The 22,500-nt window shown below is 39.5% G+C and overlaps 2 protein-coding genes and 1 pseudogene across 2 annotated transcripts; 1 reads left to right on the forward strand and 2 right to left on the reverse strand.

The window, feature by feature from the left end:
• Positions 1-1,050: 1,050 nt before the first annotated feature.
• On the reverse strand, positions 1,051-5,643 carry LOC111337064 (uncharacterized). The gene is given in 5 exon segments (XM_088740088.1): positions 1,051-2,165; positions 2,561-2,683; positions 2,686-3,937; positions 3,940-4,412; positions 5,580-5,643. Coding segments are annotated over 5 exon segments (3,027 nt in total).
• Positions 5,644-7,871: 2,228 nt separating this feature from the next.
• Positions 7,872-17,276, forward strand: LOC148719294 (gamma-glutamyl hydrolase-like). Its single transcript, XM_088740755.1, has 10 exons — positions 7,872-8,085; positions 8,257-8,294; positions 8,707-8,818; positions 10,266-10,316; positions 10,939-11,023; positions 13,925-14,090; positions 14,813-14,919; positions 15,215-15,308; positions 15,539-15,676; positions 16,396-17,276. Exons 1-10 carry the CDS (start codon positions 7,970-7,972, stop codon positions 16,512-16,514), a joined length of 1,026 nt encoding a protein of 341 aa, XP_088596881.1. The 5' UTR covers positions 7,872-7,969; the 3' UTR covers positions 16,515-17,276.
• Positions 17,277-17,880: 604 nt separating this feature from the next.
• Positions 17,881-22,500, reverse strand: part of LOC148719295 (uncharacterized) — a 5,319-nt pseudogene continuing 699 nt past the window's right edge.

The raw sequence follows: 22,500 nt of genomic DNA on the forward strand, positions 1-22,500 counted from the left end.
AATAAATCCTATCATTGTCTCGTCTGGGATTCTCAGAGGTCAAGAAAATAACTTGTGATTAATTCTAACAGTTTTTGTTCTCTTATTTCTCCCTCGTTTTTCATCTTTCGCTTTTTAGCGAATATAATACCACTTTCAAATGAGGTTTGACATAAACCATCGATTAGCACTGGAGCAAGACCATCCATCACCACAAATCGGGACGTTTCGAGCCCGTGGGTTGAAGTCAGCGGTGTATTGCATTCCACTGAAGTACAAGATGGCGGCCATTGCTACTCGGTCTGAGCGAGAACGTGTTTCATACGATATTCTACATAATTCTACTGTGAGGTTGCTTCTCGTCGAACATATTCTAAAGGAAACTCAGAACTTAGCTTTAACTACCATTCAATTTCTTGCCTTTTGTATTCGCTCAGCAAATCAGCCATTTCAAACCCTTCTTTCAACCGGAAGTTGTGAAGAAATGCGCCGCATGAATTGGTCACTAAAGAATTTGTACGAGAGTAGCCTGAGACCTAGCTATCCGTAGATACACCAGGGGATTTTGAGAACAAGAAACATGGCGGCGAAAATCACTTTTCAATCGACTTTTGCAGCGTTTCTTGATGAACACTACACAAGGAGGACTTTAAAAATGGCGGCATGGCTTTTTAGATTCTTCTTAACTGCAGAAAACTCAATGGCTCTTGGAAGAACTTTGGCTTAAAAGAATCAACCTACCACGAGTGACAGGGCTAAAGCAGGCTTCGCACAAATCATTTCGATCTGTGCACCTTGGATTCTTTATTAGGATCTCCCTGTATTTATGAAATATAAAGATGATCTCTAAGGAAATTTTAAGAAAATACTTGGGGAAAAGGAGCAGAAATTGACTACAGGATTATATACCCTGGGAAGAAGGTTGGTGTTGAATTTGGTACCTCTTTTCCTTGTCAATAACTAGGCTGGTCCAATTTAAATATGTTTCTAGCTGTGCACAAGACTATTCACCGCATGGAAAATTACATATTTTCAAAAAGGTCTTTCCCCCCATACATTATCTTAACAACTTTAAGCGCCATTACTATATATGATGCGCATGCGCGGCCGCCATCTTGTCCCATATTTCTGGCAATGGGGTTCAGCCACACGTTTCCGGAAACAAAACTTAAGAACGCGACCACGATACTCCTTGGTTCGCTCTAAAATATCCAAATCCGAATCAACAGACCCCATAGAGCTTTTGGTAGATGGGAAATAAGCAACTTAAACAGATTCTGGTCCTACCTTTTTCTGTCTAATGATACGAGCAAGTTCGTAATACTCCTTGGCCTTCTCAAAGTCGCTTAGTTTCTTGTACTCAGAACCCAAGTTGCAATAAATAGTTGCCACATGTACATGGTCAGGTCCGAGCTTTTTCTGGCAGATGCTTAGAGCAAGTTCGTAATACTCCTTGGCCTTCTCAAAGTCGCCCAGTTCCTCGTGAACAGAACCCAGGTTACCGTAACTAATTGCCGCTCTTACATGCTCAGGTCCCACCTTTTTCTCGTTAATGCTCAGAGCAAGTTCGTGATACTCCTTGGCCTTCTCAAGGTCACCCAGTTTCTCGTGGACAGAACCCAGGTTGTTGTAACTAGTTGCCACTCTTACATGCTCAGGTCCCAGCCTTTTCTAATTAATGCTCACAGCAAGTTCGTGATACTCCTTGGCCTTCTCAAAGTCACCCAGTTCCTTGTGGACAGAACCCAGGTTACTGTAACTAGTTGCCATTCTTACATGATCAGGTCCCAGCGTTTTCTCTTTAATGCTCAGAGCAAGTTCGTGATTCTCCTTGGCTTTCTTAAAGTCGCCCAGTTCCTCGTGAACAGAACCCAGGTTATTGTAACTAGTTGCCACTCTTACATGCTCAGGTCCCAGCTTTTTCCCTTGAATGCTCAGACCAAGTTCATAATAGTCCTTGGCCTTCTCTAAGTCGCCCAGTTTCACGTGAACAGAACCCAGGTTATTGTAACTAGTTGCCACTGTTACAAGCTCAAGTCCCAGCTTTTTCTCTTCAATGCTCAGAGCAAGTTCGCAATACTCCTTGGCCTTCTCAAAGTCGTCCAATTTCACGTGAGTAGAACCCAGGTTACTGTAACTAGTTGCCACTGTTACATGCTCAGAGCAAGTTCCTGATACTCCTTGACCTTCTCAAAGTCTAGACATTTTAATTTACCTAATCATTCTAAGCAACATATGGCAATCTGCGGTCTTTCCTTACACTTAGGTAGCACGGAAAGCCGTAAAAATCTTGAACAAAACCTCATCTTTCAAACCGGCAGTCTAAATTCCACAGGGATCAAAGAACGCTTTTCATTCCACTAATTTATTCTTGTTATTCTCGTTACCATGTTCCCACCAATAACGTAGCTCCATTTTCTGCCTTTAAAAGCACACACAACCCACTATTCCTCTACAATTTCTCTATTCGCTCCAACGAAGGGCTAACGCTCGAAACTTCAGCTTTTGTAATCGTTACGGTGGCCAATTTACCACTTCAACTTTGTTGATATATCCAAATTATTTCGTTACTCCCACCGACGCCGCCCCAAACAGTTTCTTTCGAAACTATCAGCCTTCTCAAAGTCGCCCAGTTCCTCGTGAACAGAACCAAGGTTATTGTAAGAAGTTGCCACTAATACATGCTCAGTTCCCAGTTTTTCAAATTAATGCTTAGAACAAGTTTGTGATACTCCCTGGTTTTTTCAAATTCGCCTACTTTGAGGTTAATCATACCCAACCTATTGTAATGATATGCAACACTGGCGTACTCAAGTCCAAACTTTTTGAGAAAGGTTTGTAATGAAATTTCACAACATTTTTTTGCGGCTTGAAAATGACAATGGGCCTCACAAATTTCGCCCAGCTTCCCCATTTCAGGCTGGACGTTTCGTCAAAGGGCAACCTTTGAAAGTGCGTTTTCAAAATTGAGAATAAAACATCTTAAATGAAGGGAAAGGGCGTAGCTTTGCAAAATTGAGCCCGACGATTCCTCTGGTAAGTTGTTATCTATGAACTGGTTAAAAGCCGCAACAGCACTATTCAAAGTTTACATGTGACGGCTTTCCGGATAACCTTGAATCAAAGACGTAACGACGTCGTGTAAAACCTGATGTATGCAGATGTGGACACCAAACTCATCTTCATGTGACAAAAGTAGCGAACATCTTTTGAGTTTCATAATTATCATCTCTTTATCTTTTATTCCTTCCACGACGTTTACGATGTAATTCACCACGATATCCTCATTCAAAGGCTGTGACGTGCAGAGGGAGAGAAAAGTTAAGGCATGATCTATGATTCTGTCTGATTCCATCACTTCTCTAACGGCCAGTGTTATTGCTGTTGTCATCGATTTCTTGTAACAAAGGTTGGTCTCTGCAAATAGAGTCTCTGTCGCACCACGTTGCCCTTCTTCTACTTGTCTCAGAAAGTCGGTCCAACCAAACTCTGAAAAACGTTTGCTCTGTCGAAGTTGCTTCACATAGGTGGCAGCGCTTGCTAACGCAAGAGGTTGGTAATCGAGTTCTTTAGCTACTGCTCCTCCCAGCTCATTATCACTGATACCAGAAATCAGGGCTAACAAAGAAGAGGCCTCTTGGGACTGCATACCCTCGCTTACTGAGATGTGTTGAATGGAAAGGCCTGGTAACGGTATACACGAAGTATCTTGAGTTATGATCAACAGATACCCTCTTGCCCACTGTCCATGTCCTTGCCGAAGTAAATGAACATGCATTTCAGATAAGCTTTTAACGTTATCAGCCAACAGAAGCCAGGACTCGTACTGACCAATCTTTGTGCTGATTAAGGATATCAGGCTGTTGATCTTCTCCTCTGTCTTCAAATTCTTTGAGCTATGGATGTTTGTAGTAGCATATTCCGGGCACTTCATTTGTCGAACGAACGTGATGTAAGATTCCAGTTCAGATCTAGAAGTGTGCCTAATGTCTCCACATCCAGTGTCATTACAAACACTTCAGATCAAGAGTCTTTTCGGGCTTTCTCGTAAAATCTCTTGGCTACAAGAGCGGCTAGTTGCGATTTACCGCTACCAGGATTCCCGGAGATATACAAGATACTTAAGTTGCTCTCATCAGCTCCCTTAAGCTCCTGCAGCTGATTTGTGATGTCAGCAACCTCAACTAGGTTTAGACCAGAGATGCAATCTGAGTAGAGAACGGCGTAAAACAACATGGTACAATCCCAGTCTGCTCTATTTCCTTTAATCATGGTCGACAATAGATGCTTGTTCCTCCTTTGGTTTCGCGGGGACTCTGCATTGTAAGAGTCTCTCCCATTACTAGGATCATCTTTCCATTCTCCAAAGGTTACAGCGGCCGTGTCTGTTGTAGACGTGTCTTGCAACCCTTTGTTTAAAAGTCTTACATTACCTAATAGTAAAAAATAATTACCAAATCTACAACTTTAGAAATCAACTAACTTCAACTTAAGGCAAAATACTGGCAACAGTACTTTCAACACCTGTGTTAGCGCCAAAGGAGCTCCATGCTGAAAGATGCCGTCATGCAGTCTTCTTGCGGGGGGTTAATTAATCGATCAATCAATGTCAAATCATTCAGTCATTAAAATCAATAAAAAGAAGTAGAAAGTAAAAGAGAGAGAATAAAGCTTGAGAATTAAGGGTCATTGATAAAACCAGGACCACGGAACATACTGTCAAATTCCGCAATATTCCTTCACATTCTTAAACATCCTGGATCATTTTGGAATTATCCGAAACGCTTCAAGAGTCAAAAATTGCGATACTTATGAAATAAAAGGTAGTCTATGACTGCATATAGCTACTGTTGTATAGGTGGTTTGCAACCAATCTCTAGAGAAATAGGTAACAATGGTGAAAGGAACAAATGCTGGTGGACGAAAAATAGGAGCTAATGAGATATCTATTGTTTACGTCCACCAACATGGCGGCAATGACGTAACGTGCAAACCACCTATAGTTGTAAAGTATTGAAAAGGAACAGACTGACAGCAGTTTTTATAAAAATAACGACACATTTGAAACTAAATTTATAAGCCATGTTTCGGTCGTTCAATGACCATCTTCAGTTGAGAGTGGAACTGATTTGAAGTTACATTTGAATTTATAATGTAGTGCTAAAAAAAGCTATTGAAACTAACAGAATAGCCGCAATTCCTGCTCTGCTGAATGTTTTAAAGTTATAGATCATGCGACCACAAGATTTCAGGTCAAGATAAAGGAAGCGTTACATATTTCCTGGGAATAACCTTCTTTAAACAAGCAACTATATCACGTTAATTTAACTCTTTCGTTCGAATTAGCACGCCATATTATGCACTCTTTTGTTACCTTTGGCTATTCTGTTAGTTTCAATAGCTTTTGTTTAGCACTACATTATAAATTCAAATGTAACTTCAAATCAGTTCCTCTCTCAACTGAAGATGGTCGTTGAACGACCGAGACATGCCTTATAAATTTAGTTTCAAATGTGTCGTTATTTTGTAAAAATTGTAGAGTATTGCAGTAGAAAAGAAATGTGGTGTAAAATATCGAGGGGTTAATGAACAGCTCTTACCGATTCCAAACTTGATTAGAGCAGAATTTGAACACTGTTCAATTGACAGGCCAAATAGGTACATGTATTTCAACACATATTTAAAAATGTGCGTGAACTTTACTTCAATATAAAAGCTCGCCACTTCGTACGCTCTGTGTACCTGGCGCTATGGATATACCAGTCCTACTCTACTCGAGTCCGAAAGGATGAGCATCAAGCCTTGGCTGCGTCAATTTCTTTTGTCTTTTCCTTATTTTTTTGTTTTTCGTTTCTTTTCTTTTCTCATTTAAATTTCATTTCATTTCAATTTAAATTCTTCGCCAAAAAATATGTCAGATATGTTCAGAGTAAACGCACATGTGCAAACGCTTGACCGCATAGCTCATACAAAGAATGACACGTTACTCGACCTCCCCGAAACAATGAATTTTACATACTGCCCGCCCCCTCTCGATGTCCTGTCCCCCCCCATGACAATTATTGCGCAATCCTTAAACAGAGCGATCTACACCATTTTGAAAAAGATAAACAATTAATATGGATGTTTGGATGTCTGGATGATAAACCTTCACAAACTTGTATCTAAAGTTGTGACGAAACGGCTTTCTACGTGGATAGAATCGACTTAATCGATGTACTGAATCAATTTAATCGATGCACCTAATCAACTTCAGTTTTTATCGAATCAACTTATATCGAAATGTACAACATGTCCTTAAAGTTAACACTGATATTAATTTTACCCGGCAGGTTTATTCCAGGGAGGGGAGGGTGAAGAGTGAAAGATAACAAGGGAGGGGTGGGGGTAATGCATGCTAGTGAGGATATCATTCTTTTTCGGTGATGTAAATCTAGCAAACTAAGCAAAATTCTCCTTAATGTTTCCTTTCACTGATTATTCCAATGAAAAATTTGGATATCATTTCTGCTAGTAGATAGAATATAAAAATTGACATCAATTCTTCGTATTGAAATAATTTGTTTGATCAGGAAGGAAACAAAGAATAAAATTGTGGTTGATTTACTGTATATCTAGTAGCTTTCTGGAATAAAAAAAAAAAAAAGTCGCGAGGTAATTTCTGCTTAAGTTTTAAAATATAGAAGAACCTGTAGGAAGCGGTCACCCCCAGGAGCCACTAAATACAAGCTGGCCGCTCAACAGAATAAGGGTATTTAAAAAAAAAAAAAAAAAAAGAGACACAAAAAATGTCATATTATGCCGTAATTGACCACCTAATGTACAAGAACTTGCTAAAAACTGCTGCTTATATTGATTTCGAGAGATGAATGTGGATTGAATTTTACTCGAAGATTATTCTTAGCTTTATTTGGGTGGTTCTACTTTTAAATAACTGTTCAATACAAGTGGGAAAAAATACAAGCAGGCCGTCGGGACTCAGTAAAGGGTAACCACGACCCCTTAATGGAGGTGAAAATTAAAGTAATTAGAGGAGAAATTTTGAAAAAACGAGTATTTCATATTGGGTTACCGCTTAATGTGGGTTCGACAGTACAAAGTTGAACGCTTGAGGTTGTGTCAATGAGGTTTTGACAGGACACCTGTAAAGGCAGAGATATAAGTTAAACGTCCTTTTTCAGCCAGCAAGCGTGATGAAGAGCTTCATCATCATTAAGAGATGTTCATGAGTGTTCATAAGTCCATTTTATCTTCCGCGACAGAAGATCAAAAGTACCATTACTAGCCGAGTCAGGGTTAATCAGCCGAATGCACGTCCAATACTTTTTTGTGTTTTTTGGAATTCGCTATAACGATCTCCAACTAAGGAAAACGAGGAGGGTTTCAACAGATAATATCAAGTCTAGCAAAGTAAAAATCTTTTTCATGGTATAAATTGGACAATCCCACTAAAATTCGATGAAAATTCAAGAAAACTTACCGCGTTGTAACCCACAATGCCGTATGACTCTAATTCTTCTCTTGCCAACGACAAAAAATTTTTTAGTTATTCGCTTAAAACTTTATTCTTAACGATTTTATGCTGTTTGTAGACAAAAAAATTTTCAGTAGAAAGAAACAGCCGGAAAAATAAAAAATTCCTGGTCGGTCCATTATATCCTTTTGGAGACCAACAGTTAGTGATGTGCAACCTGCAGGTCCCTTTACAAATCTCTTGTTTTACTGTTTAAAAGGCTACCCTGTAGTAAAATCCTGATTAATTTAACGACCCTCCTGAGATACTCAGGGTGAGAACACCCGCAAGACACCCGCAACGCTGATTGGCCATGACAAAGCGACACCCTATCAAATTTCTTTTCAAATAAATACCACCAAGTAGGGTCCTTAACCTGGCCTAAGGTCAGGAAGCCTGTAGAGTAAACACCAATCTATTACTGACCAGCTTGACGGAGAATCAGTTTAGTGATTCAAGACAATCAAAAGAGGAAATATGAGACAGGAAAAAATAACGAAAGTTACATTTTTGCTTACTGTTGCGCAGATTTCTTTAGCCGTGGAATTTGATACATTCGCAGCACTCCATAAAAATGGACGAGGAAAAAGCAGGTACAGTGATTCAAAATCTTATTTTTCCTGATTTGACTCAAATTTCTCCTTCGTCCTTTAAGGTTTTCAAGCATTTGTCCCTCTCTCCTACATTTTAACTGTCAATTTTTTTATATTTATTTCCGGCCACTTCCACCTACCTTCTAACCTGTTCCCGACCCTACATCGCAGTGATAAAGGGAGGACAATTAACTCTCGTCCAATTATTGGTATGTGAGTAAGTAAACATTACAGAATAATAACATACCAGTGGAAGTGTTCTCGTCATAAGAAAAGGTCTCTTATTTTCATAGTAGTTTCACTGTCTTGCCAAGTCTTGCTTGGTCAAGCAGTGAACTATAATTATTTTCTACTCCTGGTTTAGAAACAGAACTAAAAACTGCGATTTGGCCTCATGAATTCACGAATAAAACGCTTCTGAAAGACAACCTTACTAAAAATTTGTGAGGGTGTTTTCCCAGAAATGTAGAAATGTACAGCGAACACTATCCTTTGAGGCAAATGAAATAAAAAACAATTAGCAGGTCGAGTATATTAATTGTATACGTAGCGATCGCAGGAATGCCAAAAGGACAATGGACGATTATCCGGTTATTGTTTCCTATTTTTGCTTCACTGAAGGTGTGCTCGCTCAAGAAACGGATCGAAATGTCACAAAATTCGGAAGTCAATTAATTGCAGCCACTTACGTCAAGTTTATCGAGTCTGCAGGAGGGAGAATGGTGCCTATTTTGTATCCTTTGTTATTCTGGCCCACTTGTAGTTATGTGTTAGTTAACTCACTTCTAAGATGTAAAATAACTTGGAATATGAAACAACTATTGTAAGGTAGGTCAGAAAGATAGGTCAGGTTACCCTGACAAAATGCCGCAGGGTAACCTGCAATATACTCGGTATCCCTGGGTGGGAAGGGGGCATGACAGCTTATCGAGTGACTACCAGAACAGATGGAAATGAAATCCACTTAAATAGATGGAGCATTCTATCTGATTGCATCAAATTCTATTGGTAAGTCAGTTTCTGTTTCTAAAGATTTGTACATTGTACAGATGGAAGAACAATAGGACATGTAGTCCCCCACTAGGTTCATCCACCTAAACCCAACCCACCCATCCCACCCCGGGAAAGGACATCCATCGCACAGTAATCTCGTGCGTGGGAAGTTAACGTCTCCTACCCCTCCTGCAGGAGACAGGACCTCCGTTTATTCGTCCCTATCCGAGAAGACTAGAATATCTAACCATTTCTTGATGTTATAGAAAGGAAGAATATTCTTCTCAATTTTAAGACCTTGAGTATTGGTCCGGCCGGGACTCGAACCCTCGACCTCCCGCACAACAGTCCAGCGCTCTATCCATGGAGCTAACTGGGAGGCAGTTTCAACACGGCTAAGCACAACATGATAAATAACGGAACATACTGGAATATTCTATGACCCTCAGGGAGGGGGAGGGGAGTAGCACTACTTGTACTTGTTTCATTTTGTTAAAAATCGGAATAAGCTTCGGCTGGATAGGACACTTGGCTCGGGTGCAAACTTTACCTTTTACTTATACCCATTTACCATTAGTCAATTTTTCCTTCAAGGCCATAGGCTGCTATAGCTATAGCAAGAAGAGTAGAGGGGGTAAGTTTTTAAAGAAACTGTTGCGCTGCTTCTGTGGGAGTAACAAGGTAACTTGGGTTTTATCAACTGAGTTGATAATAGGGACCTTAAGAAACCACGACGGCGACGCCAAGGGAGACTTCGATTAAAAAATGAATTTCTACACTTAGTTAGAATTTCAAAAATGGCTGCAGGAGCTTACTGTCTCATACAGCGCCACAGCTCAACTTCAGCAAGACGCATAAAGTAGCCGTTGAGTTCCAAATGGAAATTAGAATAATTTGCCGTCGCGGTTTCGGTTCGCACACGACGCAAATTTTGGCGATTTCGCGTTGTTGTTTTGCATAGGACGGCAAAGAAATGCACAAAGTTTAAAACGCACGTGCTGAGCTATTGTTCTGCTAATTAGATCTCTTGTTTTTCCACGTCCTCGTTGCCGTCGTGGTTTCTTAAGGTCCCTAATGTAAATTAGGGACCTTCGGGAGCGTTACATGACAGTATACCGAACCTGGGAACCTGTTTGTACCATTCTTATCGATGTGTGATTCTTAACCCTCAAATTAACATCCTGCAGCATTAACTCTACCGCTGAAGAAATTGAAAAGTTGTTTTATTCGATTAATGGGTAAGTAGAGCGATGGACAAAACCGACCATAAAGGATGAGAATGGCAAAATTCTTTGTTTAAAGGTATTCTTCACAGCTGTGCTAGAAAAAAAAACCAAAACCAAAACAAAAAAAAAAGCAGAAATATGGTATGGTATAAATGTCGATTAAGATTACCATTCATCAATATGTTCGCTCTCGCTTGTTGTAGGGACGTAGCCAAAATTAAGAGGGGGGGGGGGGGTTCCCGTAAACCTCTTTGTGAATTTATTATTCTTATTACTATTTATAGTATTATTATTTTGAGGTCTACAAAATTCACATTTTATAAATCACATTTTAGAAATCAACCCTTCTCCAGTGCCAGATAATCCATTTGGCGATCCTTCTCACCAGACAAATATCAGCCCACTGATACACAACATAGCTACTTCACGTAAAGCTCACAGAAATTCATACTTGGGATAACCACCTTTAAAAGACCCTCGCTTCGTCCTCTTAGTGCCCCACCCTCACCCCCATCCCTTCCCCCTCTTCCCCTCCCCCACGGGAAACTTCCCATCATACATTTCAATTTTTCTTGATTCTCAACTTATTTCATTTCGCTTTCTTTTCCTTTTTTGTGACTTTTACGTATATTAGTGCCATATATCCTGGAGGCCATAGGTTATTACACCACACAAACTACACAAGAGTAGGGAAACAGATCTTAGAGCTGTCAATTAAGGTAAAATTTGAAAATCAAATGAATTAATTTCCACAAGTACTTTCAATAAGGTATCTCACGTGGAGGTATGTCACTTGTGGGCCAGTTTTCTTACCCTAATTGTCGTTCCTAGACCTCACCCAGCGAGAGTGAAAAGTTATTCATCATATTCTTCAAGTGATAGTTTTTGGAAGGAAGAAATATTCAAGACTTCTAGACATCACCCCATATTCAAGACTTTGTATTGTATTGTATTGTATAGACATGTCAGTGAATTGTACCTATTTATCATCACCTAGCTGAATGATATGAACAAAATATGTTTCTTAACGAAAACGCAAATAAACTGTCGAATAAAGAACTAATTTGTGTCTTGAACTACTGAAAATAGAACATTATGATTCTGCTTTAGGTTCTTTTATTGGAATGTACCAAAAATTAATCCTAAAGTAAAGTCTCCTAGTACTAAATCAATACTATTTCCGGTATCATTATTATTATTATTACTGTCTTCTATTGAATCAGATCTAAAATTATTAATAAAATCATAAAGTAAAGTCTCCTAGTACTAAATCAATACTATTTCCGGTATCATCATTATTATTATTACTTTCATCTATTGAATCAGATCTAAAATTATTAATAAAATCATTATTATTGTTATCATTATGAGAAAAAACCAAACGGTGCACAGCTGTGTGAGTTACATAATCTAATAATAATAATTATTATCCAACTTCCTAGACGAGTAGAAATAACACCATAGACAAGTACAAATATCACACGGTATTTGTACTCGTCTATTGTAATGGCTGGCAAATATAGGTCCACGTTTATTAGATGAATCGATCGAAGAAAAACAGCTTGACGACCGTTAATGAAGTAAATGGAAACAGCGACACATCAACGCGCCAATTCCGTTCCGCTTCGCATACTGCCGTCACGCACTCCCCGTAAATAAAATCCGCGAAATTCGCCCGCACTGAAATAACAGTTTGGCGTGTTGGATAATGAATAACTTATTAGACATTTTGTTGTGTAGTATCGTTGAGTTATGGCACAACTCGTAAAAATACTACTACTAATACTAATACTCTATTTGCCCACGTACCACCTAAGAGCTAATAGCTCGTTTAAAACATGAACGTGAAACTAATTACAAATAATGAGCTAATAAGAACTAATATCAAAAGATAAAAATTTTGAAAAGCTATATATTATCCAATTTGTACGTACTATCTAATTAATAAGTTAAAGTTGTTAAAAATCGAGTTAAAGCCTCGCCATAGACGAATCAAACGCGCGCCTAAAGGCAGCCAAGTCCGGACATTCCCTAACTTTTGTCTAGTAGGCAAACCATTCCAAAGCTTAGTAGTTAAATATGACCATGACTTGTGCATGTATTCTAAGTTGAACGATGGCAGCTTAAGGCGTGTGCAAGACCCCCTTAGGATGTAATTTACATTTAAAACGTTATAAAACTTACTAAGATATTCCGGTCCCTGTCCTGTTAAACATTTATATAAAATAACTAATGACTGGAATTGCCTCCGTGTCTCTAAGTTTTGTAATTTAGCTGAATTAAGAAGAAAATCATAAAACACTGAGCTTGAATACCCTAGGATAGTCCTTAGGATGTAGCAATTAGTGTCCTCTAACTTGTTTTTTAGTCCATTACTTATTCCTAGCAGGAGTGGGCTACAATACTCTAAGTGGGGTAGTATATATGCTTTGTAAAGGCGAATCATAACATCTTGTGGTATAAATTTACGCAGCTTACGCATGGCAGCTGCCTTAGCACATGCCTTCTTAAGTTGTACTTGTATATAGGGCTTAAATGTTATTCTCCCATCTAAAATGACACCAAGAATCTTCAGATTATCAGTCAGCTCTACATTATCATCTTGTAGATTAATATTATATCTATACTTTACTGGGCCAATGGCCATCGCTTGGGTCTTTGTTGCATTGATTTGCAAATAATTATGTTGGAGCCATGTACGCGCTACTTGAAGATCTGAGTTAATAATGCATTGTCAAACAATAGGAGATGTATCTGAGGCGTAAGCAGTTGTGTCATCGGCATATCATCGCAGTGAGGTGCCTTCAATAAAATAATTTAGATCATTCATATATATGTTAAACAACAGAGGACCTAAAAGGCTCCCCTGAGGGACCCCAGTTCTAACGGTTCTCCACTGAGAATAAGTATTGCCAAGTTTAACACGTTGTTTGCTCTTACACAAATATGCAGTACTCAGCGATACCACACAACAAAACGTCTGATTTGATATATTTATTATCCAACTGTGCTTCGTAGAGTAGAAATAACGCGCGAGACGAGTACAAATATCACGCTATATTTGTACTCCAGAAATGTCCGCGAAATTCGCCCGCACTAAAATAACAATTTGACGAGTTGGATAATAAGTCTCTTATAAGACGTTTTGTTATGTAGTGTCACTGAGTATTTTTACTTGCTGATGGTATTTTGACTCGCCTTACGGGCTCGTCAAAATACGGCACAACTCGTAAATACTCAGCGATACTACCCAAAAACTTCTAATAAGATATATTTATTCTATTGTCGCTATTGTCAGGAATGATGGTTATTTTTGGGTCTACTCGCTTCCCGACCTCTCTACCAAGTAAACCACAAGAGGGTCTCAGTGGGGTGAAGGCTTTTACGGCTAACGGTTAAAATTTTGATATTTTAACGGCAAACGGTTAACCCAAAATGACATTTTCTAAGAGAGGAAAAATGTTTACAGTTAACTTTAATTACAACTAACGGTTATGTTTTTTGTCCGTTTGATAGATATCGGTTTACCCCATAGAGACCCTCTTACAAAGTGCAATAACTTTGTTACAAAGTATAACAAGTTTTATTTCAAATTGCGACGATTTTATTTCTTATCGCAGGCTTATGATGAAGGCGACATCTTTCCGATCTGGGGAGAATGTCTGGGCTTAGAGCTGCTTTCAATGCTAATTGCTGGGAGAGATTTTCGAAAGGGGCAATTGGACCAAGAATTTTTCAGCGATGTCGATGCAAAAAATGTCAGCCTGAAATTAATTCTTCCTAGAGGTTGGTGGTGATGATATCCTATATTGTTTAGTTGACACATAGTAGCTACTAACTATGGTTGATGATTATACAATCCAACCCGCTTTAGGGGTGTGTCCTGACTTTGAGTTGATTCAACACGCGTTCTGCTTGCCGTTCATTATTCTATCGGTCCTCTGAAGTCTAACCTCTAAAGAACGTTACACATCTGTTTTATTGGTTATGCTAATGATAATTTCAGCAATCAGTAAACGTATCCTCTATTATAGCAGCACCGCCCCTGTTTTATTTATTTATTTTTTGAAAGAAAGATGGATTCAATTTCCTGAGACATTCCGAAAAAAAAATAGTTTGCAGAATAACCCTCTGGACATTTTTAAAACTCTTCCTGTAAGCCCATTTTTTTACTTCAAACGAACTCGTAGCAATTTACTTAGCGCGCGTTCTGGTGGAAATCTGACCACTGAACATTAACCCATGTATAAACAGGTATCTTTGAACTGTACAGATTATATTATGGGGTTAACCTTTAGCCGGCGTAAAAGAGCAAAAACTAACCGTTAGCCGTAAAATGGCTAAAATGTTAACCTGTCTTTAGTCGTAAAAAGGCATCACCCCTTTGAGATCAAAACACTCTGTATATTAGATTTGCAGCAGAGGGGGACCACAGTTCGGATAAAGCTATCCAATAGACACAGATATTAGTGTGACTCCTACTGATACAACGTATTTTCGTTCTGTAGATTACAAAACAGCTTCTCTGTGGAAATTTGCTCCAAGAAACGTTGTGAAATTCCTACAGAATAACAATGCAACATTCAACAACCACAAATTGGCCATTACCCCACAGGTTAGACGAAATTTATTACTTGCATTCTTGAAAGTGGAATCTAAGTTACTATTATAATTGATGATTATTTAATTTTTGTTTTTGCACAATTCATTGCGATGTTTTAAGGGACCCGTCATTATTTTTAGCTGAGGCTGGAATGGAAATTCTCCTTGTCAGCACCTTAGGAAGTGTATAGAGAACAGTAAAGAGAATATGCATACTGATCAGAGGGTGTTATGGCGGGATGAGTCTTTACGCTCTAACATGTTTTAGTTTATACATTGACCAACACTTCTCTGTTCTTTCGCGACAGAATTATCTCAAGTACAGACGCCTGAATACCTTTTTTAGAATTGTTTCCACCAGCAAAGATCGCAAGGGCGTTGAATTTATTTCAACTTTGGAAGGTAGGAATCAAAAGTATGAGGAACCCAAAATAAGGAACTCAATTCTTGTGGTCATTGAAAGTTTGTAAATAAATGTAATATTACAATTCTTCTCTAATTACTCAATTGCAAAGTTTTTACGTGGTATGTTTTGTGGCAAAAAAAGAAAAGAAAAATGAATAAATGAAAATGTAAGAAGAGCCTCTTTATCATATGCTTTGGTAAATCTAAATGGTTTACCTCATTTTTAGGTAAGCATTACCCAGTCTACCTTCTCCACTGGCACCCGGCTAAATCTCAGTTTGAATGGCGCAGATATCTGGACATAAATCACTCGCTTGCAGATGTTCTGGCAGGCCAGTATTTCGCAAATTTCCTCGTTCAAAAAGGTGAGCTTCAGAATAGGTTTTAGTTCCTTTTCCTTGACAAAAAATAACCATAACTGGGAGATAAAAGTGCGACTGTTGCTATGATGATCCCCTGACAAAAAAACTGAGCAATCTATTTACACAAAAGGGTGCATCAAAATGCAGAAATAGAACGAAGAAAAGGGCAAAATTTCAGGCGACATTCTCTTCTATTTAATGCCTATGATTCACGACGAAGAAAAGCTTCCTTACATACAGGGGATCCGTGACGAAGTAACATGTCCCTTAACCGGCATATCACGCAACATGTCACAACGAACAATAAATTACATTTGAACTCTTTAGGATATTTTGGCGCTTGTTATGCTTATAATCAAATTGAGTTGGAATCAATCTTTATATCGTATAGTGTGTAAATTTTGTAGTACCGTAAACTGATGAGAGTACTTCGATCTAGACATTTTCTCTTCCGAGCTGGTAGTATTATGCAAAACGTGAAGATACTTTGTTCATTTACTTCCCTGGGATAACCAGGACAGCCTTCTCCTTACAATGTCGATATAATATCAAGCAGACAAGGGATGAGAATAAAGAACATTATCAATAGGGGGAATTATTAGCTGATCCAATACCAAATTCCCCAAACCTAACACCATTAGAATTGTATGGCAGACAGTAAGACGAATTGCTAATGAGCTCTAATTGTAATCATGATAGTAATTCCTGTCTGTTCTCTGCAGCGCGCTACAGCACTCATCGATTCTCTAGTGAAGAGGAAGAGAGAGCATCTTTGATTTATAACTACAAACCAACTGATGTACAAGATTACTTGCCTTTCGTACAAGCTTACTTTTTTTAAGGTTACTTAACAACCCGCAGGAATCCTGTACAGAAAAGAACACTTCAACAAACACCAGGCGACTAAACCGCAATTTCCCCCTGCAAAACTTAACAAAACTTTTTTCCTCTCTATGCATTTTTTCCACATAAGTTAAACAATACTATAGCATATGAATTTGTGAAATGCTTATAATAAAATTATTCATCTTTATTTTCCCTGATTCTGGCTTCGATACAATTTCCTGGTACAAGGAGATCATCCTCAGTGGCCTTCTTGCGAAGTTCAAGAAGACAAGGAATAAGTGGACAGCGCTTAATTCCAACAGTAATTTATTCTGAATCTCTTGTAGCAATCGATGCAATCCTAATCAGAAAAGCCATATAAGATACTTGTTTGTTTGTGATCTTCTGCAACTGAGGCGTTGCACGTTTACCATTTGAACACTGCATATCATTGCACAAATACAAGTGAAAAGCACCTTAGACAAAGGAACGAAGTTACAAGTTTGAAATTGTTCACAATAAAAAAAATTCACCACTTAAAATTAGAAAATAAGACAAATAAAAGCTAGAAAAGGAGAAATAGAGTCTTGAAATAAACTTGTTATCTATTTCGAGAATACAGTCTTCAGGTAAAGTCCCAGGAAGGAAAATTAATCGATCAATTGAAACTGATAATGTTCTCCTAGGAATATCTTTTCAGCTGCACGCTTGCAATTGTGAGAGGAAAACTGGACAAAAATTAAAAACAAAGGATGTTTGGCTTCTAAATGAAGTACGGCTACCAACGTAATGATATAAAAACGAGAGCATCATCAAAGGAACAATTTCCAAACCCAATCAGTTGCAGTGTACTTCGTACAATTGAAAAGCTGAACCCCTATTGGCTTTTAAACATTTTTTTCATGGCAAAGCTGTAAAGGGTAACAAAAAAATTGCTAAATTAAAGTGCATGGTTTGTTTTTTAACAGAAGACAATGAATTTACTGACTGAAAACTACCAGATATATAAGGAAGTCCCTTAACACGCACACGAACCTATAAATAATATTGTTGCTTATTAATGTCGTTAGATACTTTGGAAACACCAGGGGATTTTGAGAACAAGACACATGGCGGCGAAAATCACTTTTCTATCGACTTTTGCAGCATTTTTTGATGAACACGTAGACAAAGAGGAGTTCAAAAATGGCGGCACGGCTTTTTAGATTCTTCTTAACTGCAGAAAATTCAATGGCTCATGGAAGAACTTTGCCTTAAAATAATCAACCTACTACGAGTGATAGGACTAAAGCAGGCTTCGCACAAATCATTTCGATCCATGCACCTTGGATTCTCTATTAGGATCTCCCTGTATTTATGAAATATAAAGATGATCTCTAGGGGAATTTTAAGAAAACATCTGGGAAAAAGGAGCAGAAATTGACTACAGGATTATATACCTTGGGAAGAAGGTTGGTGTTAAATTTGGTACCTCTTTTCCTTGTCAATAACTCGGCTGGTCCAATTTAAATATGTTTCTAGCTGTGCACAAGAGATCCACCGCATCGAAAATTATATATTTTCATATATGTTGCGCATGCACGGCTGCCATCTTGTCCCAAATTTCTGGAAATGGGGTTCAGCCACACGTTTTCGGAAACGAAAGTTTCGAACACGAACACGATAGTTCTCGGTTCGCTCTAAAATATCCAAAGCCGAATCAACAGTTCCCATGAAGCTTTTCGTAGATGGGAAACAAGCAACTTTAAAACACTCAGGTCCTACCTTTTTCTGTCTAATGATACGAGCAAGCTCGTGATACTCCTTGGCCTTCTCAAAGTCGCCTAGTTTCTTGTACACAGAACCCAAGTTGCAATAAATAGTTGCCACATGTACATGGTCAGGTCCGAGCTTTTTCTGGCAGATGCTTAGAGCAAGTTCATAATACTCCTTGGCCTTCTCAAAGTCGCCTAGTTCCGCGTGAACAGAACCCAGGTTACTGTAACTAGTTGCCGCTCTTACATGCTCAGGTCCCAGCTTTTTCTCTTTAATGCTCAGAGCAAGTTCGTGATACTCCTTGGCCTTCTCAAAGTTGCCCAGTCCATTGTGCACAGAACCCAGGTTATTGTAACTAGTTGCCACTGTTACATGCTCACGTCCCAGCTTTTTCTCTTGAATTCTCAGAGCAAGTTCGAAATACTCCTTGGCCTTCTCAAAGTCGCCCACTTCCCTGTGAACAAAACCCAGGTTATTGTAACTAGTTGCCACTGTTACATGCTCAGGTCCCAGCTTTCTCTCTTCAATGCTCAGAGCAAGTTCGTAATACTCCCTGGCCTTCTCAAAGTCGCCCAGTTGCGCGTGAACATAACCCAGGTTATTGTAACTAGTTGCCACTGTTACATGCTCACGTCCCAGCTTTTTCTCTTTAATGCTCAGAGCAAGTTCGTGATACTCCTTGGCCTTCTCAAAGTCGCCCAGTCCCTTGTGAACAGAACCCAGGTTATTGTAACTAGTTGGCACTGTTACATGCTCAGGTCCCAGCTTTTTCTCTTTAATGCTCAGAGCAAGTTCCAAATACTCCTTGGCCTTCTCAAAGTCGCCCAGTTCCTGAGAACAGAACCCAGGTTATTGTAACTAGTTGCCACTGTTAAATGCTCAGGTCCCAGCTTTTTTTCTCCAATGCTCAGAGCAAGTTCGTAATACTCCTTGGCCTTCTCAAAGTCGCTCAGTCTCTTGTGAACAGAACCCAAGTTAATGTAACTAGTTGCCACTGTTACATGCTCAGGTCCCAGCTTTTTCTCTTGAATGCTCAGAGCAAGTTCGAAATACTCCTTGGCCTTCTTAACTAGTTGCCACTGTTACATGTTCAGGTCCCAGCTTTTTCTCTTCAATGCTCAGAGCAAGTTCGTGATACTTCTTGGCCTTCTCAAAGTCGCCCAGTCCCTTGTGAACAGAACCAAGGTGATTGTAACTAGTTGCCACTGTTACATGCTCAGGTCCCAGCTTTCTCTCTTCAATGCTCAGAGCAAGTTCGTAATACTCCTTGGCCTTCTTAAAGTCGCCCAGTCCCTTGTGAACAGAACCCAAGTTAATGTAACTAGTTGCCACTGTTACCTGCTCAGGTCCCAGCTTTTTCTCTTTAATACTCAGAGCAAGTTTGAAATACTCCTTCGCCTTCTCAAAGTCGCCCAATTCCTCATGAATAGAACCCAGGTTATTGTAACTAGTTGCCACTGTTACATGCTCACGTCCCAGATTTTTCTCTCGAATGCTCAGAGAAAGTTCGTGATACTCCTTGGCCTTCTCAAAGTCGCCCAGTCCCTTGTGAACAGAACCCAAGTTAATGTAACTAGTTGCCACTGTTACATGCTCAGGTCCCAGCTTTTTCTGTTGAATGCTCAGAGCAAGTTCGAAATACTCTTTGGCCTTCTCAAAGTCGCCCAGTTCCTCGTGAACAGAACCCAGGTTATTGTAACTAGTTGCCACTGTAACATGCTCAGGTCCCAGCTTTTTCTCTTGAATGCTCAGAGCAAGTTTGAAATACTCCTTGGCCCTCTCAAAGTCGCCCAGTCCCTTGTGAACAGAACCCAGGTTATTGTAACTAGTTGCCACTGTTACATGCTCAGGTCCCAGCTTTTTCTCTTTAATGCTCAGAGCAAGTTCGAGATACTCCTCGGCCTTCTCAAAGTCGCCCACTTCCTCGTGAACAGAACCCAGGTTATTGTAACTAGTTGCCACTTTTACATGCTCAGGTCCCAGCTTTTTCTCTTGAATGCTCAGAGCAAGTTCGAAATACTCCTTCGCCTTCTCAAAGTCGCCCAGTTCCTTGTGAACAGAACCCAGGTTATTGAAACTAGTTGCCACTGTTACATGCTCAGGTCTCAGCTTTTTCTCTTGAATGCTCAGAGCAAGTTCGAAATACTCCTTGGCCTTCTCAAAGTCGCCTAGTCCCTTGTGAACAGAACCCAGGTTATTGTAACTAGTTGCCACTATTACATGCTCAGGTCCCAGCATTTTCTCTTCAATGCTCAGAGGAAGTTGGTAATACTCCTTGGCCTTCTCAAAGTCGCCTAACCTCATGTTGACCACACCCAAGCTATTATAATAATATGCAACATCAGCGGACTCAGTTCCAAACTTTTTGAGAGCGGCTTGAAGTAAAATTTCATAAAATTTCTTTGCGGCCTGAAAATGACAATGGTTCTCACAAAATTCACCCAGCTTCCCCATTTCAGGCTGGACGGTTCGGGAAAGGGAAACCCTTGAAAGTACGTTTTCAAAATTAAGAATAAAACATCCTAAATGTAGGGAAAGGGCGTAGCTTTGCAAAATTGAGTCTGACGATTCATTTGGTAAGTTGTTATCTATGAACTTGTTAAACGCCGCCACAGCGCTTTTCAAATTTTTCACGTGACGGCTTTCCGGATAACCCTGACGTAACGGCATCGTGTACAACCTGATGTACCCGGATGTGGACACCAAACTCATCTTTATGTGACAAAAGTAGCGAACATCTTTGGAGTTTCATAATTATCATCTCTTTATCTTTTATTCCTGCTGCGTTGACAATATAATTCACCAAGATATCCTCATTTAAAGCCTGTGACGAGCAGAGGGAGAGAAAATTTAATGCATGATCTATGATTTTGTCTGATTTCATCACTTCTTTAACGGTAAGTGTTGTTGCTGTTGTCATCGATTTCTTGTAACATGGGTTGATCTCTGCAAGTAGAGTCTCTGTCACATCACGTTGCCCTTCTTCTACTATTCTTAGAAAGTGGTTCCAACCAAACTCTTAAAAACGTTTGCTCTGTCGAAGTTGCTTCACATAGGTGGCAGCGCTTACTAACGCAAGGGGTTGATAATCGAGTTCTTTTGCTACTGCTTCTCCCAGCTCACTGTCACTGATACCAGAAATCAGAGCCAACAAAGAAGAGGCTTCCTGGGACTGCATACCCTCGCTTGCTGAGATGTGTTGAATGGAAAGGCCTGGTAACGGTATACACGAGGTATCTTGGGTCGTGATCAACAGATAACCTTTTCCCCACTGTCCATGTCCTTGCTGAGGTAAATAAACATGCATTTCAGATAAGCTTTTAACGTTATCAGCCAACAGAAGCCAGGACTCGTACTGACAAATCTTTGTGCTGATTAAGGATATCAGGCTGTTGATCTTCTCCTCTCTCTTCAAATCCTTTGAGCTATGGGTGTTTGTAATAGCATGTTCCGGGCATTTCATTTGTCGAGCGAACGTGATGTAAGATTCCAGAAGTGTGCCTAACGTCTCCGCATCCAGTGTCATTACAAACACTGCAGAGGAATAGTCCTTTTGGGCTTTCTCGTAAAATCTCTTGGCTACAAGACCGGCTAGTTGCGATTTACCGCTGCCAGGATTCCCGGAGATATACAAGGTACTTAAGTTGCTTTTATCAGCTCGCTTAAGCTCCTGCAGCTGTTTTGTGATATCAGCAACCTCAACATCGCGACTTGCTATGTCGTGTGAAGGTTTAGGAGGAAGAATGCAAATTAGGAAGTGTTGTTCAGCAGTTGTTCGGAAAGAACCTGTCATTGATCTTCGGATTTCTTCAGCAGATCTTCAAGGCTCTTCAGCTGTTTTTCTTTTTCTATTGACTGATCTTCAAGTCTCTTCCGTCTCTCTTCTGTTTTCTTTAAGTTATCTTCAAGGTTCCTTTGTAGTTCTTCTGTTCTCTTTAGCTGGTCTTTAAGGTTCCTCCGTTGTTCGTCTGTTTCCTGTAGTTCATTTTCTCTTCTCTCTATGAGATCCTCGAGGCCCTTTCGTTTTCCTTCTGTTTCCTCAATCTCATTTTTAAGACCCTGCAGTTGTTTTTCATTTTCCTTTAGCTGATCTTTCAGATCCCGCCGTTCAGTCTCTATCTCATTTAGCTGATCTTCAAGCTCCATGTTTTCTTTCTCTTTTTCTTGTAAGTCTTTTTTTAAATCGTTTACTTTTTTCTAAAACATCTCTTAACTCCTTCGTCGGAAACTTCGTTTGGTTTGCGATC

Source organism: Stylophora pistillata, chromosome 12, assembly GCF_964205215.1.
Source record: "Stylophora pistillata chromosome 12, jaStyPist1.2, whole genome shotgun sequence".
In the NCBI taxonomy this organism is placed as follows: Eukaryota; Metazoa; Cnidaria; class Anthozoa; order Scleractinia; family Pocilloporidae; genus Stylophora; species Stylophora pistillata.